This window comes from Bacillus rossius, chromosome 3 (genome assembly GCF_032445375.1).
Source record: "Bacillus rossius redtenbacheri isolate Brsri chromosome 3, Brsri_v3, whole genome shotgun sequence".
Taxonomy (NCBI): domain Eukaryota; kingdom Metazoa; phylum Arthropoda; class Insecta; order Phasmatodea; family Bacillidae; genus Bacillus; species Bacillus rossius.
The window spans coordinates 32,098,339-32,125,193 of NC_086332.1; the positions used below are offsets into that span (position 1 = coordinate 32,098,339).

At 35.9% G+C, this 26,855-nt stretch overlaps 1 protein-coding gene across 2 annotated transcripts in view; it reads left to right on the forward strand.

Annotated features, from left to right (window-relative positions):
• The first annotated feature begins 1,711 nt into the window (after positions 1 to 1,711).
• The window catches only part of LOC134530474 (protein lethal(2)denticleless), a 34,798-nt gene continuing 9,654 nt past the window's right edge, over positions 1,712 to 26,855 (forward strand). The window contains exons 1-4 of one of the 2 annotated variants that reach the window (XM_063365303.1): positions 1,712 to 1,830; positions 9,615 to 9,824; positions 10,552 to 10,746; positions 21,659 to 21,775. In XM_063365303.1, coding sequence (XP_063221373.1) covers positions 1,788 to 1,830; positions 9,615 to 9,824; positions 10,552 to 10,746; positions 21,659 to 21,775 — 565 coding nt within the window. In that variant the 5' untranslated portion in view covers positions 1,712 to 1,787. Of the gene's footprint in view, positions 1,831 to 9,614; positions 9,825 to 10,551; positions 10,747 to 21,658; positions 21,776 to 26,855 lie in introns of those variants that run through there. The other variant, XM_063365304.1, reaches the window with a different exon arrangement.

Genomic DNA, 26,855 nt, shown 5'->3' on the forward strand with positions numbered 1-26,855 from the left:
ATATACAGAAAATCTGTCGACCCATTTTGAAAACGTGGACAGTACATTTTGTAGAGAAAGCTTACAGCAATTGACTGATGTAGCTGGTATATGTGCACATTACTTAGTTTGTCAGCTGCGAATTTTTTAAAATATAATAATTTTTGAGTTGCAAGGGTGATTATTAATGTAGTGTTTTTATAGACCTATGCTCTAAAAAAGTAAATAAATATAAGTTTTGATAAGGACAGTCTTTGTGTGAACTAAGTTTATGCTTTTATTGGTCTAAATGAAACCAACAAAATTTTATAAAATGTTGAATTCGTAGCATTTTTCGCGCGGCCCAACTCCAGTTTTTCTTGCACGCAGTTGTTGCTAAAAGCATATACAGAAAATCTGACGACCCATTTTGAAAAAGTGGACGGTACATTTTGTACAGAAAGCTTGTAGCAATTGACTTATGTAGCTGGTATATGTGCATATTACTTAGTTTGGCAGCTGCGAATTATTTAAAATATAATAATTTTTTAGGTACAAGGGTGATTATTAATGTAGTGTTTTTATAGTGCTATGCTCTGAAAAATTAAATAAATATAAGTTTTGATAAGGACAGACATTGTGTGATGTGTGTTTATTCTTTCATTGGTCTAAATGAAACCAACAAAATTTTATAAATTTTGAATTCATAGCATTTTTCGCGCGGCCTAACTCCAGTTTTTCATGCACGGTGTTGTTGCGAAAAGCATATACAGAAAATCTGTCGACCGATTTCGAAAAAGCAGACAGTACATTTTGTAGAGAAAGCTTGTAGCAATCGACTGATGTAGCTGGTATATGTGCACATTACTTAGTTTGGGAGCAGCAAATTTTTTAAAATATAATAATTTTTGAGTTGCAAGGGTGATTATTTATGTCGTATTTTTAAAGACCTATGCTCTAAAAAAGTATATAAATATAAGTTTTGATAAGGACAGACATATCGTTAACTATGTTTATGCTTTGATTGGTCTTAATGAAACAAATTTTTTTTATAAAATGTTAAATTCGTAGCATTTTTCGCGCGGCCCAACTCCAGTTTTTCTTGCACGCAGTTGTTGCTATTAGCATATAAGAAAATCTGTCGACCCATTTTGAAAAAGTGGACAGTACATTTTGTAGAGAAAGCTTGTAGCAATCGACTGATGTAGCTGGTATATGTGCACATTACTTAGTTTGTCAGCTGCGAATTTTTTAAAATATAAAAAAAAAATTTGGGGGCAAGGGTATTTTTTAATTTATATTTTTAAAGATCTATGCTCTTAAAAAGTATATAAATATAAGTTTTGATAAGGACAGACATTGTGTGAAGTGTGTGTTAATTCTCTCATTGGTTGGAATGAAAGCAATAAAATTTAATAAATAGTTGTATTTCATAGCATTTTTCGCGCGGTCTACTTCCAGTTTTTCATGCACTGAGTTGATAAAAGCATATACAGAAAATCTGTCCACCCATTTAGAAAAAGTGGAAAGTAGAATGTATTTCAGAATTTTTTTTTCCTTTTTTTTATTAATTAATGTATATTTATAAATATCGTAGTGATAAGACTTTATTTTTATTGTTAATAAAGATCTCTGCTTTTAAAATGATTAGGGCGGATGTTTTTGTCTAGTGGTTTTGTCTTGGAAACCATCATGGCAGAATACTGTATGTATTTTGTTGCTGTTTCGCATATACATATGGAATTTGACCGAGGTTCTTTTTCCCGGGCTTTTATTTTGGTCTTTGTAATGGGGTTGTTGAAAATAGATGTTTTGGTGCTTCTTTGAAAATGCATGCAGTAAATAATTTCATAAGACGCCAAGAAGGTTTAAGTGAGTTTGGTAAATTGTTTATGTTGATGAATAAGGAAGTTTAAATTAATACATTTAGTTTTGTGAAGTAAATTAAGATTTATTTCAGAAGGAATTTTCATATGATCTGTTTTAAAGACAGCGTTTCACTTGGTATAATATTTAGATATAAACATATGAAAGTGACACTATTTTTTAAATTGTTCTTATTTATCCCATAGTTGAGTGATCTGCAATAAAGAATATGTCAGTTTGCACATATATGTTCATACACATACATAAATTACTAGTACAAAAACTATTCAATTCAGAGTACATGTTACATTTCATAAAAACTGTGGGCATACAAAAATGGTATAAATTTAATTGTAGGTCACAAAAGAATAATCTAGTACTAAAAACTTTTTTGTCCTCTCGGTAAATATGTTGATGGGCGGTATTTGCGAAAAAAAATTTTAAAAATCCGAAAATACCTTTATTTTATGCTCTTCAACGTCCTCTTTTTATTAAAAGTGGCGGAGGTAAGAAATTCCAAATACTTTAGGAGATATCAAATTTGTAAATTTCATCATATGTATTGAGCGGTATTTGCGAAAAAAAATGTTAAAAATCCGTAAATACCTTTATTATATGCTCTTCAACTTCCTCTTTTCATTAAAAGCGGCGGAGATAATAAATTCCAAATACTTTGGGAGAGATCAAATTTTTAAATTTCATCACAATACCAGTGCCGTGTTTTGGCGGTTAACATTGTTTCTTGTTTACGTACGAGGTACGAGTATCTACTTTTTTTATTGGATAATGATGCCGCGTGATTGTTCGTGATAGGCCAGAATTCAAATGAACCAATACGTGATTATTTAGTTCATTTATTGTTTAAAACGGTGTTTAATTACCGCCTCCAATTTAGGCGAGTTTTTAACGTTTCTAATTTTAAAGTCTTATTTGTGTTTTTGATATTGTTGCGCAAGTAATAAGTAACAAAAAAAAAAATTTACGTGAGTTGTTACTGTGCATCCTTTGTTACGGGTTTGTTATGTAAGGTCAGTTACATTATATATAATTTAAAACTAAAGAATAATTAAAATTAATTCACATTATTTTTAATGTCGGCTTAGTTTGAAAGTATTAATAATGTAACTGACCTGACCTAATCAACCATTTTATTAATTACGCATTGACGATTCACGTATTCACGAACACACAGCAAAATAACAAAAATGGCATCGCTCGAATGGTTCCACAGGTCTTGTATTGCAAAATTAAAAAATTCGATATCTCCTAAAGTATTTGGAATTTCTTATCTCCGCCGCTTTTAATGAAAAGAGGAAGTTGAAGAGCATATAATAAAGGTATTTTCGGATTTTTAACATTTTTTTTCGGAAATACCGCTCAACTACATATGATGAAATTAAAAAATTCGATATCTCCTAAAGTATTAGGAATTTCTTACCTCCGCCACTTTTAATGAAAAGAGGACGGGTTAAATATTTACATGGGCGGTATTTCCGAAAAAAAATGTTAAAAATCCGAAAATACCTTTATTTTATGCTCTTCAACTTCCTCTTTTCATCAAAAGCGGCAGAGATTAGAAATTCCAAATACTTTAGGAGATATCGAATTTTTAAATTTCTTCATATGTAGTTGAGCAGTATTTGCGGAAAAAAAAATTCAAAATCCGAAAATACCTTTATTATCTGCTCTTCAGCTTCCTCTTTTCATTAAAAGCAGCGGAGATTAGAAATTCCAAATACTTTAGGAGATATCAAATTTTTAAATTTCAGCACAAAACCAGCGCATTCCTGTGGCGTGCGTGCACCATTGTTTTTTGTTTACGTACGAATATCTGTTTTTTTATTGGATAATGATGTCACGTGATTGTTCGTGATAGGCCAGAATTCAAATGAACTAATACGTGATTATTTAGTTCAATTATTGTTTAAAACGGTGTTTAATTACCGCCTCCAACTTAGGTGAGTTTTTAACGTTTCTAATTTTAAAGTCTTATTTGTTATTTTGATATTGTTGCGCAAGTAATAAGTAACAAAAAAATTTACGTGAGTTGTTACTGTACATTTTTTGTTACGGGTTTGTTAGGTAAGGTCAGTTACATTATAAATAATTTAAAACTAAAGAATAATTAAAATTAATTCACATTATTTTTAATATCACCTTAGTTTGAAAGTATTTATAATGTAACTGACCTGACCTAATCGACCATTTTAGTTTACTGTTCACCCTCTGTCCGGGTTTGTTTGGTCAGGTCAGTTACATTATAAATATTTTAAAACTAAACAGCCATTAAAATTAATTCACAAAATAATTTTTAATGTCGGCTTAGTTTGAAAGTATTAATAATGTAACTGACCTGACCTAATCAACCATTTTATTAATTACGCATTCACGATTCACGTATTCACGAACACACGGCAAAATAACAAAAATGGCGCCGCTCGAATGGTTCCACAGGTCTTGTATTGCAAAATTAAAAAATTCGATATCTCCTAAAGTATTTGGAATTTCTTATCTCCGCCGCTTTTAATGAAAAGAGGAAGTTGAAGAGCATATGATAAAGGTATTTTCGGATTTTTAACATTTTTTTTTGCAAATACAGCTCAACTACATATGAAGAAATTTAAAAATTCGATATCTCCTAAAGTATTTGGAATTTCTTACCTCCGCCACTTTTAATGAAAAGAGGAAGTTGAAGAGCATAAAATAAAGGTATTTTCGGATTTTTAACATTTTTTTTCGGAAATACCGCCCAAGTAAATATTTACCAGAGGACGTTGAAGAGCATAAAATAAAGGTATTTTCAGATTTTTAACATTTTTTTTTTCGCAAATACCGCCCAACTACATATTTACCGTCCTCTCATCCCTACTCCCATTCCCTTCTTTCTTTGCTTGCATTAATTTAATTTTATCGTAGTTTTGTTAGGTATCTCATCTTCTGTTAAGGTTATGAATTCCTTTAGCTCTAAGTTTTCAGACTTTTTTTAAGAACCTATATTATTCTGAAATATTGGTATTTTGGATGTCTATGTTTCTATGTCTCTTATAAATTCTTTTTTTTTTTATATATATATATATTTGAAGATTTACAGTTTGTATCACTTTACTCACCAGAGCACTAGCAGGCATGAGCAGGGATGACATTTTCGACTATATTTTTTAGGTCAATACTTTTATTAGGCCAGTTTTATCAATTATGCAAAAAATGATAAATGAAAAGTGCAAAAAGGTTAAGTAACCATTTTGGTAAATATGTAGGGTAACAGTATATGCGAAAAAAAATGCTAAAAATCCGAAAATTCTTTTATTCTATGCTCTTTCACTTCCTCTTTTCAAATCAACTGGCGGAGATAAGAAATTCCAAATACTTTAGGAGATATCGAATTTTTTAATTTTGAACATGTAGAGTACCTGTATTTGCGAAAAAAAAATTCTAAAAATCTGAAATTACTTTCATTATATTCTCTTTCACTTTCTCTTTTCAATAAAACCGGCGAAGATAAGAAATTCCAAATACTTTAGGAGATATCGAATTTTTTAATTTTGCAATACAAAACCTATAAAACCATTCGACCGTCGCCATTTTTGTTATTTTGCCGTGTGTTCGTGAATGCGTAATAAATAAAATGGTCGATTAGGCCAGGTCAGTTACATTATTAACACTTTCAAACTAAGCGGACATAAAAAATAATGTGAATTAATTTTAATGGCTGTTTAGTTTTTAAATATTTATGATGTATGTAACTGACCTGAACAAACAAATCGGGACAAAAGAATGAACAGTAGGAACTAAAATGGTCGATTAGGTCAGGTCAGTTACATTATGAATACTTTCAAACTAAGCGCACATTAAAAATGATATGATTTAATTTCAATGGTTCTTTAGTTTTAAAGTATTTATAATGTAACTGACCTCACCTAACAAACCCGGACAAATGATGAACAATAACAACTCACGTAAATTTGTTTTGTTATTTATTACTTGCGCAACAATATCCAAATAAAAAATAAGACTTTAAAATTAGAAACGTTAAAAACCCACCTAAGTTGGAGTACATTTCCTTTGCCATTAGAAGGAAATGATGTAGTCGTTCACCTACGTCGCGATACCTCCGACGGAACATGAATAAATAAATAAATAAATAATCACGTATTGGTTCATTTGAATACTGGCCAATCACGGAACTGTCACGTGACAAAATTGTCCAATAAGAAACATAATAGATACTTGTAAACCAGAAACAATGGTGATAGCCGCATTAATACCCAGGTATTGTGATGAAAATTAAAAAATTCGATATCTCCTAAAGTATTCGGAATTTCTTATCTCCGCTGGTTTTAATGGAAAGAGGAAGTGAAAGAGCATACATTAAAAGTAATTTCAGATTTTTAGAATTTTTTTTTCGCATATACCGCTACTCTACATGTTCAAAATTAATAAATTCGATATCTCCTAAAGTATTTGGAATTTCTTTTCTCCGCCGGTTTTAATGAAAAGAGGAAGTGAAAGAGCATAGAATAAAAGTATTTTAGGATTTTTAGCATTTTTTTTTTGCATATACCGTTACCCTACATATTCACCACCATTTTAAAATACCTAATTATAAATTATGTAATAAGTGTGTACACTTGTGTATGCATGTTAGAAGTTATACTTATGTTTTATTCAATACACTGAGCTTGATCTATTTTGAAATTTAATTTAACAAATAATAATTAAATAAATTCTCAGTCTTCAATATTAATATAAACTTTGTACAAAATTTAATTAATTTAGTAAAATAATCTAGAAGAATTCTATTTAGTAATGAAAATCAATAAAAATCCTAATTTTGTTTTAATTTATTAATTATAAAAATTTATTAAATAATGTAATAATTTATAATGCATATGAATTTTACATACGGGAAAATAACCTCACTTATATAAATACATTTGAAAAAATTTATAAACATTTCTATCACTAATATTCACAATAAATAATTGTTTTTAATTATACTGATTAGTATTCAATATCAATCTCTAAATTATAGAATGTGCGTCACACCTAGTTCCACACCCGCTGCTAGAATTCGCTGCTAGAGCAGCTACGTCAACTATCAGATCATTTGATTTACAGAGTGAAAGGTTTAACTATATAATGAAACATCTCCAATAAAAGAGAAAAATACTTGTATAAATACTAAACCCTGGCTTGGACCTGATTTTTACAAGAAATTTTAACAAAATACTGCCAACCTTGATAAAATTCATTAAAAAGATAATATTATATAGTTTCTGCACACATAAGGTGATCATTATTTATTTAAAAAAGAAATTTTTTTTTTTCATCTGCTGAGTTTTGAACCAGGTTGTTGTTGTTGTTGTTGTTGTTGTTGTTGTTGTTGTTGTTGTTGTTGTTGTAATACCAGTTTAGTTAGGTTTTCAAAACTTGAAATCACTTTTTGACTATGACTATTTTAGTTTACCAAAAATATTCCGGGGTAGTTTTACTATCATAAATTTTCATCTGGCACAATTCGGTTGGTATGTCCCCTAATTTTTATGAAAGTGACCACTGTTTATCTCTCTCTCTCTCTCTCTCTGTTTGTGTGTGTGCGTGCGTGCACACATGGGGTTTCTTGCAGGCGTGGATATGTGCATGTGTGCGTGTATGCTCTTGCGGGCGTGAGTGTGTGTGCGAGTGTGTGCGCACATGGGCCTGCCATCTTCCTTTGAAAATTTTGTTGTCTGATGTGTGCTCATCGTAAATAATTCACTCTTATAATTTTTCCATAACGTGCCTAAAAAAGTACAACTTCAAAAATCATTACAAGCATTGGCCAGTTTTCAACTTCTTGCATTTAAATACATTTGGAGTGAAAAGTTCTGAAAACATGTAAAGATGCAGATATTATTTGTACAGAAGGCTACAGCTTTCTTTTAGCACATTCATTTCAAAAGTCTCTTTTAATCAAATTATTTATAATTACTTACATTTTCATGGAAAAGCATCAGTCGTGAAAAAAACCAAACCAATTTCTTTACAGTTTTATTGGTTTCAAATTCTAGGGTCAGTGATGTTTTATTCTGATGTGCGTGTTTTTAAATAAGGGTAGTTGTATTTTTAATTCTTGGATTCTTGCAGGTCTTGCAAAAGTCTTGGAAAAGTCTTCTTGTGCAAAAATACAATAGTTAATTACAACAAATGAATAAGAAAATAAATGCTATTTCAACTTACATTCTATTTTCTGAAACCATTATTGGTTGTTCAGCAATCTCCATACCGTATGTAAAAAAAATTCCCTTTGGCTCTTCTCGTGGTTCAGGTGTTTGTAGAATAGTTTCAATAAGAATTTCGTAGCTATGAGCCTACAACGCCCAGGAGCAGGTAGGTTGGTTCTGTAGTGAAATCTCCCATGAAAAAACACACCTAGGTATATACTTTTTTGCCCCTTTTGCAAATGGTTGCAGTTATTAAATAAAAGGTTTGAGCAAAATACATACATTGCTAATATTTGGAACATTTACAACAATTTTGAACGGGCTCAATACTATGTCTACTAAGGGAGTAAGTAAATAACTTTTTTTTTTGTTTTCTAACCTCATTTTGATAATTTTTTTAATAGTAAGTATTGGTTGTATAAAAATTGTTTCAGATAAAATATTAAGATATTATTTAGAAGATATTCTATAACTTTAAATGTATTTTATACTATGCCTACTAAGGGAGTTTGATGTTTTTGTTCAATTCTTATTTTTCCCACCTCGTGAGCCAAAGGTTGGTGTTAATCAAAAACCTTTCATACAAAAGTTTTTGAGTATTCTTAAGAGGTATAAAAAACTTTAAAAAGGATGCAATTTTTTTTATATTAGGGCAGTTCTATTTATTTTTCAGTTTTGCAAAAATTTTCTATTTAAAAACTTTTGGTCCAATTTTTTGGTTACTAATGAACTCGACCAAGATTTACCATCAGTCTATTTTGTGTATCAGTACAGTACTTATTGTGTTCATAAAAGCATGTACCTGTTAAAATGGTTGAGATAATATTTAGAGGTTTAAAAAAGAAATCTAAAAGACCTGAAGTGTTCAATCCAAATTTTAAAAATAGTCTTGTAGTCTCCATCATATCTGTATAACTTTTTTTAGTTTTATAACTCTGTATATTTACACCATATGTATATGACCATTGTAACAAATTGCCAATCTTATATACTATCGTGTGAAAATAATAGAATGGTCTAACTAATGATCAATAAATAAATAAATAAATGGGGACAAAATTAGGGATGAACCAGAACATGCAAACAGTGGGCTTCGCTTAAGCTCTGCGAAGCAAAATGGCACATTTACTATAACCTGCAGTGTCATCCTCTCTCCTCTCAGAGAGGTCGTTGTACCCTACAATACAATTAACTGAACTTATTCTACAATCACACTGTTAAATTTTAATTAAATGATAAAAGTGATGAATAACCCAATTGAGGTTTCAAAACACAGGTAAATGATAAAATGAAAATTATAGATAAAATAAGTTATAACTATACCATGTTAATAGAATACCAATCAAAGGAAATAATGATATTAAAAAGAATGAGTGAATATTTACAAGATTGTTAGTAAAGGAAGTTAAATAAAAAGGTTATAAAAAGCTATTAATCTAAAGTAGGTACCCTACTGTAAAGCTAGATGAATAAGTTAGTAAAAACAACTGTAACACAATATATGAAGATAATGCTTATTCGTTTCATTAAATTAGTACTTACAACTGAACAATTTATTTTTAAATGTGTATTTTTTTTTTATTTCAGGTACAACAACAGACTATGATACATGTATTAGACGTCTTACTTGCTATCAGAAGGATCGTTTTTCTAGTTTTCAACCATTCTATGACGAGTCTCCTGTATTTTCTGCGAGATTTGGAAGTGGAGAAAAGTACAAACACATTCTAGCACTAGCCAATGAGGATGGTTGGGTGACTCTGATTGATACTAATCACTGGAATGCTCCACAAAAGTGTAAGTATGCTAAACATAAGTCAACACTTTAATTGAATTACGTTAAATAATATTAATTAGTGCACTTAATGCATAGACACTGAGGATTTTTTTACTCAATTGTTATAAGATGTGGTGCATGATTGCGACATGTCATAAAATCACTCCCAGCCATTTTTAACTACTGTACCGTATGATAATGTAGGTACTATGTAAGTGGATTTTATGAGAATGTATGTAATGAATTAGTGGTATAAGAAATTGATTTTTGTTTCACTTAAGACTGCTAAAGGTAATTTTTGCAAACATTTAAAAACATTGAAAACTGAATTTTTCCATTACTTTTCTAATATCCAATAAAGTTGCAGTCAAAAAACCACAAATAACTCTTTTATATAATGAATCTTTCAAGAATTAGATTTCTTAAGAGCAATTAAAAAAATTACCAGAAACACAACATGGTACGTACCTAAAATACTAATAATGTTGCTTAATAGAATGTTTGTCAAATTTTTTTTGTAAGAGCTGGCTTTACACCGATCCTTCACTTAGCACATCTTCAAATTGCGAGAATTCATTTAGCGCAATGTTAATTTGACTGCCCCAGTCTTGAATACCACGTCTGTAGATTTAAGATAACACAAACATTTTAGGAACGCGTTAGTTGTGCTAAGTGAAGGGTTGGTGTTTTTTCATTTTTAATAAATTAACTTTTTTTTTTTTTTTTTTTTTTTTTTTTAATTTGCAGTTGTACACTTTCAGTGCCACAACAATGCAATATTTGACTTGGCGTGGAGTCCCAGGGACATGAAGCTGGTGACTGCGTCCGGCGACCACACCGCTGTGCTGTGGGACTTGTGTGTCGGCCATTGTGTGCCCTTGGCGTACTTCCGCTCTCACAGCCGCAGCGTCAAGACAACACAGTTCTCCCCGGAAGACGACAGTGAGCACTCATCATTACGTTGGCGGGCATTGTTGGTAACAGCTCATGAGAGGTCGCTTGCAGACATCCTGTGTTTGTGAAGGTCATTGAGGTCTTTGAGCACCCCCTACAAACTACGTTGTTATTACACAGCCCCTCCCGTCTCTTTATTGTGTTCTGCGATAGTTCTAAGGCTGGGACCAAGCCACGCACAGGATACATCTTTGTGATTAGTCAGTATACCTGACATTTATCACTCGTTATCTACCCCTTCTCTTGTCCCTTAGTACTCTCCTTGTGAATGAATAATTTCAGTCAAATTTTGTCAGTGCATAATATATAGCTAATTTTAATTTTTAATTGTAACAAATTTATTTTTTGTGGAATGATAATCTTATGCATTAATTGTAATTTGTAATTGTAATTGTAATTGTAACATGCCAACTAACAGGACAAAGCTTTTAATGGTTGGCACACAATTAGACAAAAATACACTCACAATAATTAACATAAATGAAAAACACAAAACAATACAATATAATACATATAAAAACAAAATACACATAACGAAGATAATAAAACAAAATTAAAACGTTACAATTTAGACAATACAGAACTAAACACACATGATCATTAAGAACTAAGGAAAATAATTGAAGTCTTTATCAAATTTATTAAAATTGGTTATTAGCCTAAAGATAAGATCATTATTTCTATTAACTGTACATAAAGTGGAAGTTAAACGACTGTTAAAAGGAGGTTCTCTTAAACCGGTATTGTCAAGTATATATTTACAGTTCAATTTGTTAGTATAACAGTTTTTAATGAAAATAAGAGTCAAGTAATTCTCTTCGACTTGAGAGAGATATCAGATTGGGTAGAGGAAGATGTTTTTGATTAATAATATTTATTAATTAATTCTGTATATTTTCGATTTTCATATTATCACACATATTGATGTTGTTCCAAATTACTGAGCAGTATTCTAGTTTTGACCTAATTAATGCTAAATAAAGTGAGGGCTGATCGCGCATTGCCGGTGATTTCGAGATGTTAACTATGGGCGCCACCACGTGGAAGGGCACGTGGACCCGGCGGAGTCTCTCACTCAGGGCGTGACGTAGCCCAAGTGGGGACGAGTTACCAGCCCTTTCTACCCTAGCTACCCAGACCTGGCCCGCTCTAGGCGTCGGGCACGCCACACTCCTAGACTCACTCACCACGTGATTAAATAAGTACTCACTTTATATTTATTCTCCAGATTTAATTTCACTAACACGTCTCTCTACACGCCCGTTACACGTTACACATTACACGGTTAAAAAGCCTGAGGCACGAATCGGTTTAGGTGAAGGCATGGTCCACACACGTGGCCATGCTGCAAAGTATACTTATTACACGGTGATGAAAAAACTCGACTGAGACAATTAATTAATTAAACAGCCCGCTGGCCGAGAGCTGCCCCGAGGATGACGAGTGAAAGAGATTCAGAAATACTTAACGAGACAGAATTACTTGGTCAGTGCAGAACAAAGGTTGAAGTCCCCGGGGTGCTGGCGCGTCTGCTCTCGGTCAGTGATGAAGATCGACTGGGCTGAGCTCATCGCTCGCAGGTGGCAACATGGCGCCCTTCGCGCCAACACAATTACCGTTACTATATTCTACGATTCCGTGCCCCGGCGAAAGTTGAGTAAATTACAGATAAACATTAAAAATATATAAAAATTACTGACAATGGAAAGTTCGTTACTATTTACTTATTTAATGACAATTTATGTAAAAGCATTCCTACCCTCGTCCAAGTCCGTGCCTGTTCGGGTCCGCCCGGGCAACGTCTATAGTTATTTAAGGTAACCTATTTAAATTAAAGAAAACACAAGTAAATTGCACAACACTGGGGCAAAGACGAATGAAAACAAAAAGGGTTTACAAATAATATTAAAACGTAGCAAATTAGGGGTGCGGCGCACTGCAGCTAAGCGCCCTCTTGCCGGGCTAGACACACACGCACACACGCACGCACGAGCGGGAGGTTTGAACTGAAACGGTGGTTGGGCGGTGTCATATCGGGCTCAAAGGGGCCGCAGGCCCGGACGACGTCAATTGCCCCCTCCGAAAGTAGGCCGATATGACAGCGCCGTTTGACAGATGGTTGGGGGGCGTTGCCTGTGGTGTTTACGTCGCGCACTCCCACGTGGCAATGTTGATGTTTATGTTTGTGCGGGCAGGTGGCAATGTTGACATGACGGACGGACAAGCAATGTTTACACGATGGAAGGGCGAGCAATGTTTACATGATGGCGGCGAGCAATGTTTACAAAATGACAGTTGAGCAATATTTACACTATGGAGGACGATACACACGGACAGAATGGGCGCTGGCTGACTAACCTTGTGGGTGGTGACCCACCAGTTGTCCCGAGCCCCAAATCTGCGTCAGCTGCGGCTGCGGCGGCTGCTGCGTGTGATAGCGTGGCGGTGGCCAGGGCGCCGGCCGGCAGGGGCGGCGGCGGCCAAGGTCAGGCGGCTCGTGGCAGGCGGGCAGCAAGCGCGGGCGGCGCTCGGCACGACCCGGCTCAGCCTCGCCGACAGGCGGGCGCTTCGCGGCCCGTCGTGACAGACGGGTGACAGGTGTCGAAGTCCGGGTGACGGTCACGTTCGGCGGTGGGACGGTCGGGCGTCCCGGCGTCGTGGCGTCGACCTGCATCGCGACAGGCGGATGTAGGGAGCTCAGGCGACTCTTCACGGTGCGGCGTCCCAATGTTGCCAACTTGCGACATTTGGGTGGCGTCTCGTGCGGCAGGGCACTTGACCGGTGTTCCGGTACTGCGGCGATCGGCGTCGGAATCGGGCGTCGTGGCGCCTCGGTCGATTCTGGCGTCGTGTCAGGTGGGCATGTAGGCGGCGTCAGCGTCGGCGTCGCGCGCGTCCGTCTCTTTCGGTCCGGTTCATCCGTCTGTGCCTCGAAGCCAGGCGGGCACAGAGGAGCAAATCCAGGCGGCGGGGCGGCGCTCAGGCGTCTCGGCGTCATGGCCCTGGACATCGTGTCGCAAAGCGTCCTGTTTGCGACTGCGCACTCTGGTAGCGGTGACGACGGCCGGATGACGTCGAAGCCAGGTGGTGGCGACAAGGTGACACGAAGCGTCGGCGTCGAGTCTGGTGGCGTCCGTGGCGAGTCGTGTGGCGGAGACGATGCGGGTTTCGCCGGAAATGACCTTGGTGGCGTCGGGACAGCGGTTCGGTGCGGTGGCGAGGTCATTCCGGCGTCGGGAGGTGTCTCCGACACGAGGCGGGTGCTGGACGGCGTATCAGACTGCGGCGGGACGGTCGTTGTCGGGCGTCGCTCGGTTGGCTTCGGCGAGTCAGGCGTCATCATAGTCGGGATGAGTGGCGTCAGGTCGGCGAAACGAGGTCTTGCTGGCGATGATGCGTTAGGACCAGCGTCGGGAGACGTCAGGTCGACGAGAGGTGCCGAGGTTGGCGGCTCCAGGACAGGAGGTGGCGGAAGCGGAATTGTCGGCGTCGGGACGGCGAGCGTCGGCGTCGGGATAAGTGGCGTCGGGTCGACGAAACGCAGTGTGGCAGGCGGCGGCGGGATCGGACTTGTGTCGGGAGACGTCAAGTCGATGAGCGTCGGCACGGCGGGCGTCGGGACGGCGGGCGTCGGCGTCGGGACGACGGGCGTGGGCGTCAGGACGACGGGCGTCTTTGTCAGAGCGGTAGGCGTCGGTAACGTAACACGTGGCGGTGCGGGTGACGTCAGGACGTACCTTCGTGGTGCTGGGGTCGGCGTCGTGCGTGAGGAGTCGGCTTGGTGCGGCGGTGACGTTCCGGCAACGGGCGGCGTCCTTGGCACGGGCTGCGTCGGCGAGTCGAGCAGCGTCTTTTCCGGCGTGGTTGGCGTCGGCGTGAGCGGCGTCTTTTTCGGCGTGAGTGGTGTCGGCGTGATCGGAGTCGGTGTCGGCGTGAGCGGCGTCGGCGTTTCGGGAAACGTCGAGGCGTGTCGTGGAGGATTTTCCAGCGTCTCTGCCTCGTACTGCGCCTGGGTGGCTAGGTAGGCAGTGCACCGTGCGCACGTGAAGGTAAAAAACTTGCGCAGTACGGTCCATTCACGTTCGCCGATACAGCCACGATGCCACAGGCCGGCACATTCCTGGCAGCGGTATCCCTCGCTACTACCTCCGGGACACGACCTAGCTCCACATTTCGTCACGCCGTGTATGCGGTACTCCGTACAGTAGCCACACTCGTATCCGGCGGCGGTCCTGCCATGCAAGTCCCAACTCGGGCGGGGAAAGTAACACCCGATACACTCGTCCGGATACGGATACATGTCTACGCACGTGGTACTCTGCACACAAACAGTCCTCACGAACACATCAGCACTGTGTTACTTACTGCGCTCGGAGTCCGTTGTTTGTGCGCGGATTCCTGGAAGCGTGCGCTTGGCTGATCACGTGGCCGGCGCGCCAGAGTCCCGCTATGCGCTCCGCGCGAACAATAGTTCCGGCGCGAACTTTAGTTCCGCGCGCTCCGCGTAACAACCGCCTATCTCACACGCTCGTACAGGTCTGGTTTTCGCGGAAGATGTAACTCGCCCCACGTTCTTGGGCGCCATTTGAGGGCTGATCGCGCATTGCCGGTGATTTCGAGATGTTAACTATGGGCGCCACCACGTGGAAGGGCACGTGGACCCGGCGGAGTCTCTCACTCAGGGCGTGACGTAGCCCAAGTGGGGACGAGTTACCAGCCCTTTCTACCCTAGCTACCCAGACCTGGCCCGCTCTAGGCGTCGGGCACGCCACACTCCTAGACTCACTCACCACGTGATTAAATAAGTACTCACTTTATATTTATTCTCCAGATTTAATTTCACTAACACGTCTCTCTACACGCCCGTTACACGTTACACATTACACGGTTAAAAAGCCTGAGGCACGAATCGGTTTAGGTGAAGGCATGGTCCACACACGTGGCCATGCTGCAAAGTATACTTATTACACGGTGATGAAAAAACTCGACTGAGACAATTAATTAATTAAACAGCCCGCTGGCCGAGAGCTGCCCCGAGGATGACGAGTGAAAGAGATTCAGAAATACTTAACGAGACAGAATTACTTGGTCAGTGCAGAACAAAGGTTGAAGTCCCCGGGGTGCTGGCGCGTCTGCTCTCGGTCAGTGATGAAGATCGACTGGGCTGAGCTCATCGCTCGCAGGTGGCAACATGGCGCCCTTCGCGCCAACACAATTACCGTTACTATATTCTACGATTCCGTGCCCCGGCGAAAGTTGAGTAAATTACAGATAAACATTAAAAATATATAAAAATTACTGACAATGGAAAGTTCGTTACTATTTACTTATTTAATGACAATTTATGTAAAAGCATTCCTACCCTCGTCCAAGTCCGTGCCTGTTCGGGTCCGCCCGGGCAACGTCTATAGTTATTTAAGGTAACCTATTTAAATTAAAGAAAACACAAGTAAATTGCACAACACTGGGGCAAAGACGAATGAAAACAAAAAGGGTTTACAAATAATATTAAAACGTAGCAAATTAGGGGTGCGGCGCACTGCAGCTAAGCGCCCTCTTGCCGGGCTAGACACACACGCACACACGCACGCACGAGCGGGAGGTTTGAACTGAAACGGTGGTTGGGCGGTGTCATATCGGGCTCAAAGGGGCCGCAGGCCCGGACGACGTCAAAAGTGAGAGGATAGAATCAGTTTTTGTAGCATAACATGTGACATATTTAATTAAAGCTAATGTTCTTCGGGAACTAGATATTATATGTTGAACATGTTGGTGAAAGAACAATTTAGAATCTAGAATGATACCTAAATCTTTGAGAGAAGAGGATTTCTGAATTAAGGTGTTGCCTAATTTATAATCATATTTGATAGGAAGGTATTTTCTAGTAAAGGATATTATTTTTGTTTTGCTTTTGTTGAGGGTCACAAGATTTGCTTTACACCAGTTATTAATTTCATTAATGTCAGTTTGTAATAATAAACAGTCATTAAAAGAGAAAATTTTTCTACTTATTTTTAGATCATCTGTGAATAGAGTGCCAGAAGAATGATTCAGAATTTGAGTAATATCATCAATAAATATGTTAAAAAGTAAAGGAGACAAGGTACCACCTTGAGGAACTCCAGAACTAGCTATAAAGATTGAAGATTTGGAGTTTTTGATAGATACAAAAAAAGTTCGATTTTTAAGGTAGCTAGAAAACCAATTAACATAATTGTCACCAAGACCGAAATTATGTAACTTGCCTAATAGTAATGAATGATTTACAGTATCGAAAGCTTTAGCAAGATCAAAATAGCAGGCATCTACCTGACCCCTGCTAATGACTTCATTAAAAATAGGATTGAGGAAAGTAATTAGATTGGTGGCTGTGGTCATTCCTGATCTAAAGCCATGTTGATTACTAGATACACGATTTTTTAGTTGGAAATTAGTGATTTTAAAAACTATGTTTTCAAAAAATTTAGAGAGACCATTTAATAGTGATATTGGTCTATAGTTAACCACATTTAATTTGCTTCCGTTTTTATGAATTAGAATGACTTTTGCAATTTTACATTTATTTGGAAAAACTTGGGTTCTTAAACTACATAGTATTAAATAAATGTTTTAATAGGGGTACTAATAAATTTGAACAGCCTATCAGAATAAAATTAGGAATCCCTTCGGGTCCTATAGACATTGAGGGTTTTAGAGCCCTTATGCCCCAAAGCACAAGGCTGTCAGAAACAGAGGGAACATATATTGTATCAAGGAATGAATTTAAGGTGGGAACTTGGTAATTGACATTAGAGGACATATAAACACTTGAAAAGTATTCAGCAAATACATTAGTCAACACCGCTGGATCACTAGATACTTTTAACGAATGCTGTTCATGATAACTGTTTTTTATTAATTTGACATAACGCCAAAACTTCTTAGGGTTGTTGTTGATATTATTGTTAGTGGATCTGGTCCAATTTATTTTATCACGCTTGATAAGATATTTGGTTTGTTTTCGAAAGAATGAAAATTTAGTATAATAGTACACATTTTTGTTTCTTCTGTAAAGTTTGTGAAAATGTTTCTTGGATTTTAAAGCTTGAATTAAGTCTTTTGAAAACCAAACAGGGTATTTAGATGGTTTGCTAATGAAAATGGGGATGAATTCATTAATATTGTGACATATACAAGTAGTTAATTGAATAACAAGATAGTTAACATCAGTAGATTCATAGAAATTTGACCAATCATAATTTTTAACAGCATTGTAAAGACCAAGATAGTCACCATTTACGTATATAGGACCTAGAGACTCTAGTAGAACTGACCACATGAGGAACGCTGTCAGATATTATTTTTATAATTAAGGCAGGATGATATGGGTCTTCAGTGACGAGTGCTTCATCCGCATGAGATACTGAACATTGCGAGATGTTTGTAAAACAAAGATCTAAGAGGTTTTTGGATGATAGGATTGTATTATACTGAGATAGACCAAGACTAGATATACAGTTTATAAGATATTGTGCTTTAGTCTTGATGTGCGTGTGCACGATGTTGGTAGTTAGATTATTGGTCCAATCAAAACCTGGGACGTTAAAATCACCAAGTAGCACTAACTCATCTTGATAAGCAGCCAGTTTATCTTCTAAAGTCTCAAAATAAGATGAATAAATATTTGGAGATGTTTGGGGTGGTAAATATATATTGCCAATTATAAAGGATTTATTCTGAGTCATTTTAACTTTTAACCAAACAGATTCAATTCCGGGATAGTCCAGGTTAAAAATAGGCTGAATAGAAGTGAATTTAAACTTATTGACTGCTATCAAAACACCGCCACCACTATCTTTAGATGTCAGCAAGGCGTCTCTATCATTTCTGTAGATTGAGTATTGATCTGTGAAGTAGTGGGAATTAATGCTAAGATCGTTGAACCAGGTTTCAGTTAGACAGATAAAATCATAATTAGAGATAATAATGTTTTCATAGAATTATTTTGATCTAGTTCTTAGACCACGGACGTTTTGATAAAAAATTTCCAATTCCTTTGAAATAGGATACATGAAAACAAATTACGGTGCTCCTCCTGGCACCGGAGACAGGTTCGTTGCAGTGACACCAGCTGATAAAGGCTTCATGGGGATGACGGTCTTATCAGTGCTGACGGAATTATTCGAAGTAGAGTCACTGGTAGCAATTTGTTCCGGGTGGAGTTTACCGTAGAAGGGACTGATTAAGCACCCACTCGGCCAGAATACTATGTTATTTATTCTATTTAAATCTTCTTCAAGTACTACTATGTGAAACGAAGTGTAAGAATCAAATTTGGTTCTAAGTTTAACTATCTTAACACTGTTATTAATGAATAGTTATTTTATAACAATTAATAACAGTAAAATAAATTTATATCATAGCCATAAAGTATGATGTCCACTAGAATGTAGGTAAGTACACCCTAACCCACACATTCAGTGTGTGAGAAACTCGGTGTATCATTGAGATATGAATTGTCCACTTAAGTGGACGAGTAGACGGAAAGGGTTAATATCTTAAAAACCCTAATGAAAATAATTCTAGGTTGTCAGGGAAAAAAAAGAGTATATGTCAAAAAATCCTTTGTACTCCTTTTCCTTTGAGTGACTGGAAAGTTATTAGGTCCTAGGTCTATTGAAACTCGTTGCTATGCTACTGCAGACTTATCCAAGTCCTTTATGTTAGCTTACTTTTTTGGCAATTTTGCGACTTTTTTTTGACGTGACGTCTAATAAATCGATGAACGCCGGCTGCACGCACGAAAAAGTGTCCCACTATGGATGTCCCACTACGGATGTGTCCTATTTGCTCATTGTACGCATGCGTGGCATCTCTCTTCCACTCGATTGGAATGACCATCGATTTGACTTTTAAATCATATTTTCGTCGTTTGAATTATTAATATTATGTAATTTAACGATTGTCCACTGATTTTCAGCACAATCGGTACAGTTATTTAAAAGTAATGTTGAATATTCAAATACGTTTTGAACCAACAATAGTGTTTTACAGTTACAAATAATAATTCAAATTACAACCGGGATCTTTTGCACAATGTTTTAAAAAATATTGTAACACATTATAAATAAGTTTGGTGTATTTGGGATGTGTATTTATTATAAAATCGAGTTATAAAATCGAAATAATATTATTCCCCTACCGTGAACAAAATTTTTTTAAATGTATATATAACATCTGAAACTATTAATTATTGAATATGGCCTCGTGGGTGAGCGATCAGCGGTGCTATCTTCTAATTGTAAGGATGTCGGTTCGAATCCTGGCAGGTGCGAAATTTTTTTTTGTACTTGTAAAAATAAATACGGCGCACGTAACATTTCAAAAGTAATAAATATATTTGAATAATGAATGCAAATAAAAGTAAATTTATTAATTAAATTTTACATTTCATTTCACTCCTTTGTATCCATACAAAATAGTGATAATTCAATAAAAATGATTCAATTTTATTCATAAAAGTATGCAGAGGTAGATTTTATCATACAAAAGATAGAAAAATTTTAAAAAAAATTCTTCCTCAAAGAATATAATATTTTTAATGCCTAAATGGTTTGGTTGCAAAACCCTATTACGCCTCAGTCTCAGGCCGAATATGATATTTCCTTTTCTTCTGGATCAATCATTTCATCAATGTTTTGTTATGACGTCACGTTAAACTATCGTCCGTAAACCGACTTTACAGACAACCAATTTTTTTTTTGTGTATATGTTTGTTTTCTTAATGACCTTAAATTACATGTTGCCAATCTCATGCCCATTATAGATTTGAAGTGTGAAATTGTTTCCTTTTTCTCTTATGCACCACACTACACTAGTCCTATCCTAGTAATTAAGTTAAGCTGTGTATAAGAGTGGCGCCCAGATACAATTTAAGTATAACCAAAGAGTTTATACTCGACAGAGTAATAACTATACAGAGAGAACTATTAACAGTATTTATAATATTTATTATTTATAATATTATTAAATCTGACTACACCTGAGTTCAGATAATAGTTCATAGAGACTATGCTATATAAGAGTTCAGAGAGTATTTTCAGTGTAGTTACTTGAATTGTTAAATACCTAGTTTTTCTGCAATAATGGGCACAAGAGCTTAATTTTAAAACTCAATGTTGCCGAAGCATCAAATAGAATTAGGTTTTGCATATAATTTTTTTTATGTGAAAAAATCTTAGCTCTATGTATACAGCATTTGGTAGGAGTAATCTCGTGAATAGAATGGAAGTTGATTGGAACGGAAATGTGTAAACATGTGAACATGATGCTGCCAACTGTGAAAGTCTCAGAAATTGACATAAGATGGTGGACCCATGTGATTCATCCGTATAAATAGCTTTCGTTAACATTGCAGGATTTACACTGTGCATGGATATTATAAAAATAAAACTTCATAATAGTACACTTATCCTTTAATGCTTGATGTTATAATGTATGGTCTTAAAGAGAAATGACAACTTAAAATATGTTCTTTTTTACTGTTTTGACAATCCTTAGTAAATATTGAAATGAAGAGATAAATGCTGCCTTTGTCATACTTTAGACACACAAGAAATTGCTAGCCTACATATTTTCAATGCCATGTTGAATAAAAGATTTTGTGATTAAATTTTTACTGTTAAATCTTAAATGTTGAATAAGCTCAATAATTTTAAGGTTTGTTCATAGGATATGGTATTTACAGACTGATCTCTATCATTTAAGCAAAAACAAATGTACATAGATATACTTAGAACTGAAAGACTCGCTCATGTTTTTTTTACCTAGAATCCTAGAATATTATTTAGCCATTGTATTGTTTTTTGAATATTTCTAATTTTGATCTTGTTATTAAAAAAAGTGTTTTTTTTTTTTCCAGATGTTGTCATCACGGGTGCGAGAGATGGGAACATCAACGTGTGGGACATAAGATCATTCAGGCGATCTAATGATCTGCGACCTGATAATTTCATTTCACATGCTCACAGTCTTAAAAGTAGGCATTTTATTTGTCATATAAGTTTGGCAGTCGCATCACTTGGCTGTAATATTGTTCAAAATAGTTGTTTGTGCGTGAAAAGTGTTATTGTATTTATTCCAACCTGACAGTTGAGTTACTATAATCTGCCCCATAAGCAAGGGCTCTTTTATTTTATGGATTTATGCGAGCCATACTGCCATTGCACATATTATATCATAGAATTATATAAAGTACTTAGTTTTCCAAAGAACCAGGTTAGGCAACCATTAAACATTATATTTTTCAGAAATCATGGAAGATTATTTAATAGGTAAAATTAAAGACATTGTTAAAGTTATCAATTATTGGAAAAAAGCACCAATCCGAGGAATATTCCTACTATATGCATAAATAAACCTGTATTTTTGTTTATTATCTGACTGTCGCAGTCTATGGTGGTGTGAAAGAATATTATTTGTACCCTACAGTAAAACCTTAAGAAGTTTCTCAAGTTATGCAGGAAATTTTCTTAAGTGGAACTTTCTTTAGATGGTTTTAATGTATTTTTAATTATTTATTTATTTATTATTTATTATTATTATTTATTAAAATTTGTGACATGCACACCAACAGCCGAAGCTTTAGAGGTGTGCACAGAACAAGTAATACAAACACGACACATACAAGCGAATAAATACAACATAAACAGGATAATAAAAGACGACACATACAAGCGAATAAATACAACCTACACAGGAAAATAAAGGACGACACAATAACAAACAAAACAAAACAGCAACTGAGATAATTTTAACTAATTGATCTAAAATTGGAAGAATAAACAGGATTATAAAATTACTCAGAATATTAGGGTAATCATAAAAATTAAAATTTGAAGTTTTTAATAAAATTTTCATATTTATTGAAATTTGAGATAAGTCTGTAAATTAAATCATTATTATTGTGTAAGGAACATAATAGGGATCGAAGGCGGCTTTTGAACTGCGGGACTCGAATACCAGAGTTATCAAGTAAGTATAAGCAATTAATTTTTGAACTATAGCACTTAAACACAAACAGGGCATCCAGATGGATGCGACGATTTGAAAGAGATTCTAATTTGGGTAATTGATGGTGTCTAGAACTAATTATTTTGAAAAATTTATTTTGTATGGATTCAATTTTGTCACTGTCGGTGGTGTTAATACTGTTCCAGATAACTGAGCAATATTCGAGTTTACTTCTAACTAAGGACAAATAAAGAGTAAGAATGGATTCAATATTAGATGCATAGTAAGTTATATAATTTATTAAATATAAGGTTCTACGGGAAAAGGATACTAAAGAATTAACATGTTGATGAAAGAATAGTTTGGAATCAAGAATAACACCAAGATCTTTTATACTAAGAGATTTGGAAATTTTTGAGTTGTCAAGAAAATAATCATATTTAACTGGATGAATTTTCCTTGTGAAAGAAATAATTTTTGTTTTATCTTTGTTAAGTGAAACTAAATTCATTTTGCACCAATTATCAATTTCAGTAATATCAGATTGAAGAAGCAGACAGTCATTTAAGGAGGAAATTTCTCTGGATATTTTAAGATCATCAGCAAACAGAAAACCAGTAGTATGATGAAGAACTTTAAAAATATCATTGATATAAATATTGAATAATAAGGGAGATAAAGTACCCCCTTGAGGCACACCAGAAGTAGCATGATATAAAGTAGAAGTTTTTTTATTAAGTGAAACAAAGAAACATCTATCTTTAAGGTAACTAGTAAACCAGGTTATATAATTATTACAGAGACCGAAGTTAGAAAGTTTAGCTAGTAAAATGGAGTGATTGACAGTATCAAAGGCTTTAGCCAGATCAAAATAACATGCATCAACCTGCCCCCTTGTTGTAACTTTATTGTATATAGGATTAATAAATGAGAGAAGATTAGTAGAAGTTGTCATACTATTTCTAAAGCCATGCTGATTAGGAGCTAATCTGTTGTTTATTGGAAAGTTAATATGTTTAAATATTATTTTTTCAAAGATTTTAGTAAAGCCATTTAATAATGATATAGGCCTATAATTAAATACACTGAGTTTACTACCCTTTTTATGTATGGGAATAACCTTAGCTATTTTCCATTTAGTGGGAAATACTTGTGATTTTAGACTTGTATTAAATAGATGCAACAATAGAGGCATTAGAATAAAAGAGCAGCCTTTAATAATGAAATTTGGTATACCGTCAGGACCAGTAGACATAGTTGGTTTTAATGATTTAATTCCCCATAAGACCTGGCTTTCTGATAAGAATGATACAGGAATTGAATCGTGAATAATATCGGGATCAATGATACGAGGGTGGTTGGTGGATGGTACATATACACTAGCAAAGTACTTAGCAAAGACATTAGAAAGAATACCAGGATCATTACAGATATCACCATTGACATTAAGAGAATGGGATTCACTATAACCATTTTTCATAACATTGACATATCTCCAGAATTTTTTAGGGTTATTCTTAACCTTATTATTGATACTACGATTCCAATTAGTTTTATCACGCTTAATAAGATTTTTAACTATTGCTCTATATTTAGAGAAAAGAAGGTAATACTGAGTATTATTGTTTCTTTTATAGAGTTTATGAAAGTGTTTTTTAGATTTTAAGGCATGAATTAATTCACCAGAGAACCAATAAGGATGTTTAGAGGCCTTACGTGTGGATAATGGAATGTGAGTATTGATTTTATCACAGATACAAGATGTAAGTTGATCTACAAGAGCATCTACATCAGTGGTGTTATAATATTCATCCCAATTGTGGGTTTTTAGAGAGTTATAAAGGTTTAAGTAATCACCAGCTTTGTAGTTTCTGAAAATAGAATCTGGAGTAAAATTGTGTGAGGTCGCCTCAATAAGTAGTTTAATAAGTAGGGTAGGATGATAGATATCCTCTTTGACCAGAGATTCAACAGCTTTTTCAACCACACAATGGGATAGATTAGAAATACAAAGATCTAGAAGATTATTGGAAGATTGTATTAGGTTGTGCTGAAATAAATCCAAATTAGATATGAAATCAAGCAGGCACTGAGCCTTGGATCTGACATGTGCACGGGCAATATTGAAATAGTGATTTCCTTTCCAATCTATCCCAGGTACATTGAAGTCACCTAAGATAATCACATTATCATGAGAATTAATGAGTTTTTGTTCAAGAGCTTCAAAATACAATGTGAATAGATTAGGTGATGTAGTTGGAGGAAGATAAATATTACCCAATGTTAAGTACTTATTAAAGGCAATTTTAATATTAATCCATACGGCTTCTACTCCACGATAGTCATATAATTGAATTAGCTGAACAGAAGGGAATTTATGTTTGTTCACTGCGATCAACACTCCGCCACCACGTTCCATTGATGAGAGTAGCGGATCCCTATCAGTTCTAAAAATAGAATAATTATCGGTGAAATAATGAGCATTGATACATCGTTCGTTGAACCAAGTTTCTGTTAGACAGATTATGTCATACTGAGTATTAATAAGATTATCAAAGAATTCAACTGATTTTGTTCTAAGTCCTCTAACATTCTGATATGCAATTTCCCATTCATTAAGATTGGGCATTCACTGGGAAGTGAGTAGGAAGCACTCCTCCAGGCCCTGGCATAGAAGTTGCTGGCATAAAAGGTGACGATGTACTGCAGGAACTTGGAGGTAATTGGGTAGAATTACCGAGAGCTTCAGGAGATGAATTAGTACTAACAATTTGGTCTTGATGCAGTTTTCCGAAGAAAGGACTGATTAAACAGCCACTGGGCCAAAAAACAATATTATTAATTCTACTAAAATCTTCTTCCAGAACAGATACATGGAAGGAGGCGTAAGAATTATGCTTTGTCCGGAGCTTGGCCACTTTGACTTGCTTGAGATTTAGTTCGTTGGAAATATAATCTACGACTTCTTGTTCCGTGACAGACGGCTCAAAACGCGTGACAAAGAGAGCTTTTGTTTTTTTGTAAATAGGTTTAGCAATTGTTTTTAATGTGGAAACATTCCTGATGCCAATTTGCAAGGGATTTTTCTTACGATCCGTGTTAGATAATTTTCTATCGGAGTTTTCATTATTCGTGGACTTGCGTGAATGTTGTACTACGGTGAAGCCGTCTTCGTCGACGAGCTGTTTACCGTTTTTCCTGATGACGTCGTTGGAGACACGCTGAGTTGTAAGTGGGTCACTGGTGCGCGCACTGTTGCCAGATACACCGGATGACTCGACACAAGCAGGTTTCTTGTTTGAGGAGACTTTTTTAACTACTTGACTGTATGAATTAACAGAATCAGTCTTAGAAGATAAGATCTGTTTAATCTGTTGCAGTTCATTTTTTATCTCTGCAGTTTCACTACGAGAGTCGATAAGAAGGGTTTTTAACACCATATTCTCGCTTTTTAACTCGTCAAATTTCATACTGAGGGATTTCACGGCCGAGATTAAGTCTTCCATGGTGGGATCCAGAAGTTTTACCGTCCAAGCTTCACTAGAAGATTTTTGCTTCGATGAACTTTCACTTGCTTTTTCAGATATTCCCGGCGAATTAGAAATCACTTTTTTAGTAGGCGATCTGAACATTTTAGTAACCGTGTCTGGAACTAATTCAATGATCGAATCATTATTATCGGGTAATGAAAACCCATGAAAGTCGGAAAGATTAAGCAGCGATGAATCAATTATGAGTCGAACTTAACGATAGTGAAGAAATAATAGCACATTAAAGCCGGGGAGCGCGCGCGCACGTCCGTCGGCTATGAACGCTCAGCCGTCTGTTTTCTAGTTTATTATAGTTCAGTGTGAGTGAATTCAAAAATTAATTCTTTTTTTCCCTCTTTCTCTTCTCCATGTGGCTGATGTAATTTGCAGATTAATCTGGAAGGTGATGTGTACATACCTACCCAACATAGATAAGGCAATCGCAATGCTATTAAAGATTTCTGCACATATGTTTATATTCAGAATAATTTTTATTTGTTTAGTTTTAAAAAACATTCAGCTTGTTACATTATTTGTTTTCAAATGAAGTTTATGGATTTTTTTTTTGTAGAGAAT